Source organism: Elephas maximus, chromosome 19 (genome assembly GCF_024166365.1).
Source record: "Elephas maximus indicus isolate mEleMax1 chromosome 19, mEleMax1 primary haplotype, whole genome shotgun sequence".
Classification (NCBI taxonomy): Eukaryota; Metazoa; Chordata; class Mammalia; order Proboscidea; family Elephantidae; genus Elephas; species Elephas maximus.
Window position 1 is genome coordinate 48,371,693 of NC_064837.1, and position 8,771 is coordinate 48,380,463.

At 46.4% G+C, this 8,771-nt stretch overlaps 1 protein-coding gene across 1 annotated transcript; it reads right to left on the reverse strand.

Annotated features, from left to right (window-relative positions):
- Positions 1-773: 773 nt before the first annotated feature.
- Positions 774-1,076, reverse strand: LOC126062710 (keratin-associated protein 17-1). The gene has a single exon (XM_049860490.1). The coding sequence runs from the start codon at positions 1,074-1,076 to the stop codon at positions 774-776; it is 303 nt and encodes a 100-aa protein (XP_049716447.1).
- Positions 1,077-8,771: the final 7,695 nt, after the last annotated feature.

Below are 8,771 nucleotides of genomic sequence, written 5' to 3' on the forward strand. Positions count from 1 at the left end.
ACACCCTAGAGCTAATGGATGAAACCTCCAGTGGTGAAGCCCGAGAGTCTGTATCTGTGAAAACCTCCCCATGTGAATCCCATGCAGCATGTAGGAGCTTTAGTCTACACCCGTGGTTCCCAAACTTCGGGGCATAAGGATTACCTGGGGTGGGGTGGGGGGTTCTTGTTAAAACACGATTCCCAGGTCACACCCCTGTAGATTCTGATTCTGCCTGTCTCAGAAAGGGTCCCCAAATCTCTGGTTTTAAGTGGCCCTCAGGTGATCCTGACGCAGGTGATCCATAAGCCACATTTCAAAAACCCTCATTTGGATGCCAAATTGTTCTGACCCAGTCCAGGGAAGAGGTGAAAGAAGAAGTGGGAGGACTATTTAGGTTATGCCAGCATGTTGGAATTTATTCAGAGGTTAACAAAAGAGAATTTTTGTGTCTCAAAAGCAGCAGAAAGCTAGGGAGAGAGGGTCAGTCCCAAGGACACCTTGAGTCAAAGGATGCCTTTTCACTTCAAGGACAGAAAGGTGCAGGGGTTTACCCTTTAAGCTGTGGGGGATCACCTGGGGTGGGACTCACTTTCAATCTCTCACCAATACGGCTCTTGTTTTTAGTGCCTTGAAACACCAGGGCCAGCGTTAGAGAACAAGTCCTCCTCTACAAACAACCCAGAGGCAAGGCACTGGCTTGGGGTGTGGAAGGTCCTGGAGACAAGGGGGTCTCCATCTGGAGCAGATGGAGTCTTTCACTGGGACTGCCTCAGTGGCAGTGGCCAAGGACTTCATTTCGTGTCGCATACAGGTGTGGGCTGGCAGCACACAGGGCCACAGCACCCCGAGGAGCCACAGCAGCTGGAGCCGCAGCAGCCCCCACAGCAGCCCCCTCCACAGCCTCCGCAGCCACCCCCACAGCCCGAGCCACAGCAGCCTCCGCCACAGCCAGAGTCCCCACACCCGGAGCAGCCGCAGCAGGAGCTGCAGCAGGGGCCACAGCAGCCGCAGCAGGCAGGCTGGCAGCAGCACACTTCACAGCAGTCTTGGTCTTGAGGGCAGCAGGTGAAGCAGTCCCCTGGGCAGCACCCCATGGTCCCCAGTGGTCAGGTCGCAGGTCGGTAACGCGGCCAGAGTTCCCCCCGTCTGACGGTGTCCAGCGGGCCAGCAGCTTTTATATCCCCTCACTGGAGAGTGTTGGCACAAAGGACAGGATGTTTTCTTTGTTATTATTTATGCCAGTTTATTAGCTGGCTGTTTATTTTCCAGGCCTGAGTACCTCAACTCATAAAAAAGCCCCACTCGTCCCAACTGCTATTTGTCCAGAGGGTAAAAACAACATCTTCCCAAAGACCTGTCATCATGGTCCAACATCACTAGCCGTCATTAGCCCAGGGTGCATAGAGGAAGGGGAAGCCGGCCACCAACTACCTCTGGCTCTGGAATGGTGGGCTCTGCTCCCATATCTTCTCTGGTAGCAGGTTGGCAGCTGACCCTTTTTGTCATGGATACCGGTCCTGGAAAACCAGAACAGCTAAAGGTGGATGCCCTGTTCCTCCTGCTCCAGGCAGAGACTGCTAGACATGCTCTGGTCGTGGGCCTTCTCCCAGGTGGAAATGGCATCTCCATCCCAGCCCACAAGAGCAAGGCAAATATTTGTACCCATGTGTGGTATGTGGAGTGTGCCACACATTTGTTTGGCCTTGGTTGGTGAGCATCAATTATGAGTAATGACTGCCCTGCAAAATGGAGAGACTCGTCATAAAACTGCAGAAGGCCGGGGAGGCATGTTCTCATGGCTGCATGGTGAACTGAGCACTCACACTTTTCTCTAAATGGGCTTGGAAGCAGTGGTCAGAGCCTACGATACCCAGCCCCAAGACTTTCCTTGGTAGGAGAGGGAGGAAATAAAGAATGAGAAGAGATGGGCAGAGAGAGGGAGGGAGGGAGGGAGGGAGGGAGGGAGGGAGGGAGGGAGGGAGGGAGGGAGGGAGGGAGGGAGGGAGGGAGGGAGGGAGGATGAAGGAGATCATTGACTAACCAAAGCACTGCATTAAATTGGCAATGATATGCACCTTTGTTTAAAGAGATCCAACCTTTACAGACCATCTGACAGAATGAGGAATTAGGGTGAAAAATGCCCAGAGTGCCATCCCAGGGAATAAAAAGGCTTTGGAAAGAGACTTTAGAAAATCCACAGAGGATTCAGGCCCATGTGTGAGTTCTGAGAAGGTTCCAAATTCCTGTCCCTGTCTTGGGCTTTGGTACCTTATCATTTTCTTGGAATGATAATGGCAGCCCTGGAGCCTACAAGGTCAGCCCTCTGGAATGCAGCACCCAGAGAGGCCTGGGGATCTGAATCAGGGAACATAGCTCATCTCCTTCAGTTTCCCTTTCCTTTTTAGATGGGCCTGAAAGTAAGGCAGCCTCTAAGAAGGGCTGAGAAGTAGGGATAAAGGGTGGGGGACTAGGGCAGCTTGGATCTGATATAACTCTCATTCTTCACAGGGGATGGCATTTTAGAGCCAAGAAGAACCCCAAAAGATCATCTGGTCCAGGGGTTTCTAAGACTAGTTTTACATCAGAATTGCCTAAGGTAGGGGCTCTGTAAAAATACGTATTCCCAAACTTCCCCCCATTCTTGTTAAACGAGCTCATGGGACCTTGAGAAAGTTTCCCAGGTGACTCAAATAGATCAGGAAACACTGATGTAATCTAACACCACAATAACTATCACCCCCAAGCCTTTTTGTTCTACAGAAGATGATACCAAGGCCCAGAGAGGAGACATTAATGATAGCTTGGACCCATAACCCAGATGTTCTGTCTCCAAGTCCAAGGATCCTTCTGCTACACCATACCACATCTGCAGGTGGGCACCTCTGAATGATTATAATAGAGCAATGTCCACAATAGATACATCCTTTTAATTTTTTTTTTAATAATAGGTTCTGTGATGGTTAAAGTTGTGTGTCAACTTGCCTGGCCCATGATTCTCAGGGGCTTGGAAGTTATGTAATGATGTAGTTCGTCTCCATTTTGTGATATAATGTAACCACCTCCATGATGTGATCTGATGTGATCAGCCAATCAGTTATAAGGAGAATTTCCTCAGGGATGCAACCTGCATCCAATATGTATGGACCTTCCTGCAAAGTTTACTGGCTTTTGCTCACCCTGGATCCTGTATCCAAGCTTGTCATCATTTGACCTCCAGTTCTTGGGACTTAATCCAGCAGCCTGCCGTCTGACCTGCCATCTTGGGTTCGTCAGCCCCTGCAGCTAGGTGAGTCAGAAGAAGCCTCCAGCCAGATGCCTGACCCATGAACTTGGGACTTGCCTGTATGTACAACCTCATAAGCCATTTCCTTGAGATAAATATACACACACACACACACAGCCGGAAACCCTGGTGGCATAATGGTTAAGTGCTATGGCTGCTAACCAAAGCATCAGCAGTTCGAATCCACCAGGTGCTCCTTGGAAACTCTATGGGGCAGTTCTACTGTGTCCTATAGTGTCGCTATGAGTCGGAATCAACTTGATGGCACTGGGCTTTTTTGGTTTATATGTAGTCTTCACTGGTTTTGCTTCTCTAGAGAAGCCAGCCGAAGATATTTGATACTGAGAGTGGTTCTAGAGAAACGAAATTGTAAGGATGAGTTTTCTAAATTGGATCTCAAGTCTGGTTAGTCTTAAAGATGTTGTTGACTCTGCTTCCAGTAGCAAAGAGGGCACTGTTAATCCATGGTATGAGGTGGCAATAAAAACACACAAAATGCCATTACCAATAGATCAAGTATTGGTGAGAACTGAGGCTCTGGGTGATCAAATGTGTCTTAGGTATCTAGTGCTACTATAACAGAAATAGCACAAATGGATGGCTTTAACAAACAGAAATTTATTCTCTCACAGTCTAGAAGGCTCAAAGTCTGAATTTAGTATGCCAGATCCAGAGGAAGGCTTTCTGTCTCTGTTGGCTCTGGGGGAAAGTCCTTGTCATCAATCTTCCCCTGGATCTAGGAGCTTCTCAGCTTAGGGACCCTGCATCCAAAGGATGTGATCCACTCCTGGCTCTTCTTTCTTAGTGGTAGAAGGACCTCTCTGCTTGCTTCTCTTTTTTATATCTTAAAAAAGATTGACTCAAGATACGAACTAATCTTGTAGATTGTGTCCTGCCTCATTAACATAACTGCCTCTAATCCTGACTTACTAACATTATAACCACCACTGCCTTCAAGTCAATTCTGACTCATAGCGACCTTATAGGACAGAGAAGAACTTCCCCATAAAGTTTCGAAGGAGCACCTGGTAGATTCAAATCACCAACCTTTTGGTTAGCAGCTGAAGCTCTTAACCACTACACCACCAGGGTTTCCCATTAATACCATAGAGGTTAGGATTTACAACACATGGGATAATTACATCAGATCACAAAATGGAGGACAGCCACACAATGCTGGGACTCAAGGCCTACCGAAGTTGACATACACTTTTGGGGAGTACAATTCAATCCATAATAGCATGTTTGATGCTTTTCTAAAATTTTGACAGAATGAGAAGTGTAAGGAAACTGGTCGATGGGTCCTACTTTTGCTAGACAAGCAGGTGAAAGAAAGAGATGAGCTTAAGGCTTCAGAGTCACAAGCACTGCATGAACAACCTTAAATTTGCCACTTGTGCCCTGAAAGAAAGCCTTATTTCTTGTAGTAACAGAGCTGATATTGCCAAAAACCAAACTCAGAGTCTTATCATAAGACTAGCTGAATTATGCCAATTGAATTCCCAACCTCAAATGGTGTCTGAAGCTAAAGTAAGGGCATTGATTGGGAAGAAATGGGATCATGAAACTTCACTGTCCTATATCACTTCTCCAGTCCTGTGTCATAATTTAGTCCACAGGGAACTTGAGCACCTTTCCCTTCAAAGAAACTTCGTACTGCTCCATTACATTGATGACATTATGCTGATTGGACCTAGTAAGGAAAAAGTGTCAATGACTTTGGACTTATAGGCAAAACATTTGTGTGCTAGAGGGTGGAAAACTAACCCAACAAAAATTCAGGAACCTTCTACCTCAGTGAAATTTCTAGGGGCTCAGTGGTGTAGGCATCTCAAGATATTCCTTCTAATGTGAAGAATAAGTTATTACATCTGGCCCCTCCTACAACTAAAAAGGAGGCACAAGTCTTCGTGGGCCTCTTTGGATTCTGGAGGCAACATTTCCCTCGTTTGGGTGTGATGCTCTGATCTATTAATCAAGTGACTATTAGATCACTAATCAAGTGATCTATTAATCAAAATCTGCTAGTTTTGAGTGGGGCCCAGAACTATATAAGGCTCTACTACAGATTCAGGCTGCCTTGCAAGCCACTCTGCCACTTGGGCCATATGATCTGGCTGATCCAATGGTGCTTGAAGTGTCAGTGGCAGATAGAGATGCTGTTTGGAGTCTTTGGCAGGCCCCTATTGGTGAATCACAGCAAAATCCTTAGGATTTTGGAGCAAAGGCCTGCCATCCTCTGCAGATAACTACTCTCCTTTTGAGAAACAGCTTTTGGCTTGTTACTGGGCCTTAGTGGAGACTGAACACTTAACCATGTGCCACCAAGTCACCATGCAGCCTGAGCTGCCCATCATGAACTGGGTGTTGTCTGACCCTTGAGCCATAAAGTCAGGCATGCACAAAAGTACTCCCTCATTAAATGTGAGTGGTATATATGAGATCGGGCCTGCGCAGGACCTGAAGGTAGAAGTAAGTTGCGTGACGAAGTAGCCCGAATGCCCATGGTCTCCACTCCTGTCACAGTGCCTTCCATCTCCCATTCTGCACTATGGCTTCATGGGGAGTTCCTTATGATCAGTTGACTGAGGAAGAGACAATTCATGCCTGGTTTACACATGGTTCTGCACAATAGGCAGGCACCACTAGAAAGTGGACAGCCACGGCACTATAGCCCGTCTCTGGGACTTCCCAGAAGGACAGTGGTGAAGGGAAATCCTCCCAATGGGCAGAACTTCAAGCAGTGCACCTGGTTGTTCACTTTGCTTGGAAGGAGAAACGGCCAGATGTGCAATTTTATACTGATTCATGGGCTGTGGCCAATGGTTTGCTGGATGGTCAGGAACTTAGAAGGAACATGATTGGAAAATTAGAGACAAGGAGGTATGGGGAAGAGATATGTGGATAGACCTCTCTGAATGTGCCAAAGAAGTAAAGATATTTGTCTCATGTCAATGTTCACCAATGGGTGACCTCAGCAGAGGAGCATTTTAACAATCAAGTGGATAGGCTGATGTATATCTGTAGAAACCACTCACCTTCTTTCCCCAGCCACTCCCATCACTGTCCAATGGGCTCATGAACAAAGTAGCCATGGTGGCAGGGATGGAGGTTATGTGTGGGCTCAGCAATATGGACTTTCACTCACCAAGTCCATCTTGGCTACAGCCACTGCTGAATGCCCATTCTGCCAACAGCAGACATCAACACTGAGTCCTCCATATGGCACCATTCCTTGAGGTGATCAGCCAGCAATCTGGTGGTAGGTTGATTAAATTGGATGGCTTCTATCATGGAAAGGGCAGCATTTTGTTCTTACTGGAATAGACATTTAATCTAGATACAGATTTGCTTTCCTTGCACACAATGCTTCTGCCAACGCTACCATCCGTGGACTCACAGAATGTCTTATCCACCATCATAGTATCCCACACAGCATCACTCCACATCAAGGCACTCACTTCACAGCAAATGAAGTGCGGCAATGGGCCCGTGATCATGGAGTTCACTGGTCTTACCACGTTCCCCATCATCCTAAAGCAACTGGCCTGATAGAATGATGGAATGGCCTCCTAAAGACACAATTACAGCTCCAGCTAGGTGGCAATACCTTGCACAGTTATGGAAATGTTCTCCAGGAGGCTATATATACACTAAACCAGCATCCAGTATATGGTGCTGTTTCTCCCCTAGGCAGGATTCATGGGTCCAGGAATCAAGGGGTAGAAATGGGAGTGGCACCACTCACTATTACCCCTAGTGACTCACTCAAAAAATTTTTGCTTCCTGTCCCCATAACCCTATGCTCTGTGGGTCTAGAGGCCTTAGTTCCGAATGGAGTAACATTCCCACCTGGAGACACAACACTGATTCCATTGAACTGGAAGTTAAGAATGCCACCTGGCCACTTTGGGCTCCTCATATCTCTGGATCAACAGGCAAAGAAGGGAGTTACCACACTGGCTGGTGCAATTGATCTTGATTACAAAGGGGAAATTGGATTGATATTACAAAATGGGGATAAAGAAGTGTATGTCTGGAATACAGAAAATCCCAAGGACATCTCTTAGTACTACCATATCCTGTGATTAAAGTCAGTGGAAAACTACAGCAACCCAATTCCTACATGCCTGTTAATGGCCCAAATCCTTCAGGAATGAAGGTTTGGGTCACCCCACCAGCTGAGGTTCTTGCTGAGAGCAAAGGGAATACAGAATGAGTGGTGGAAGAAGGTAGTTCTAAAAAACCAGTTAAGACCACATGACCAGTTGCAGAAATGAAGACTATCATTGTTATGAGTATTTTTTCTTTGTATGTGTGCTTCAAATATTTTTGTTTTTGTCACGTATAAAATATAAAATGTAGACAAGACTAGTATGTTTTCAGTTGTACACATGTTATTTATATGATGTGTCATGGATTGAATTATGTCCCCCTAAAAATGTGTGTATCAGCTTGGTTAGGCCATGATTCCCAGTATTGTGTGGCTGTCCTCCATTTTGTGATTGTAATTTTATGCTAAAGAGGATTAGAGTGGGATTGTAACACCACCCTTACTCAGGTCAACTCCCTGATTCAAGGTAAAAGGAGTGTCCCTGGGGTGTGGCCTGAACCTCCTTTTATCTCTCAAGAGATAAAAAGAGAGAGAAGCAAGCAGAGAGTGGGGGACCACATACAACCAAGAAAACAGCCCTAGAAGCAGAGTGTGTCCTTTGGACCCAGGGTCCCTGTGCCTGAGATGCTCTTCAACCATGGAAAAGTTGAGGACAAGGACCTCCCTTCACAGCTGACAGAGAGAAAGCCTTTCCCTGGAGCTGACACCTTGAATTTGGACTTTTAGCCTACTTTACTGCAAGGAAATAAATTTCTTTTTGTTAAAGCCATCCACTTGTGGTATTTCTGTTATAGCAGCACTAGATGACTAAGACATCATGTTAGATGCAAGTATGACTTTGTAATTGTTTTCATTTAGAGATGGTGTATGGTTTAAGGAGATGTATACAGGTACCAAGCTGACAAAATATGGACTGTGATGGTTAAAGTTGCGTGTCAACTTGTGTCCAGTTATCTAAGGCTGTCATCCGAAATAGCACAACTGGATAACTTTAACAAAGAGAAATTTATTTTCTCACAGTCTAGTAGGTTAGAAGCCCAAATTCTGGGTGTCAGTTCCAGGGGAAGGCTTTCTCTCTGTGTCAGCTCTGGAGGAAGGTACTTGTCCTCAATCTTCCCATGATTGAGGAGCTTCTCAGGTGCAGGGACCCCATGTCCAAAGGTTGCGCTCTGCTCCTGGTGTTGCCTCCCTGGTGGTATGAAGTCCCTCTCTCTCTGCTTGCTTTCCTTTCATCTCTTGAGAGATAAAAGGTGGTGCAGGCCACACCCCAGGGAAACTCCCTTTACCTCAGATCAGGTAGGAGACCTGAGTAAGGGTGGTGTTACAATCCCACCCTAATCCTCTCAACATAAAATTACAATCACAAAATGGAGGACAACCACACATGGCCTA

What these genes read in the sequence shown, in the direction of transcription:
- LOC126062710 (XM_049860490.1), bottom strand. Translation starts at nt 1,076, where the DNA reads ATGGGGTGCTGCCCAGGGGACTGCTTCACCTGCTGCCCTCAAGACCAA.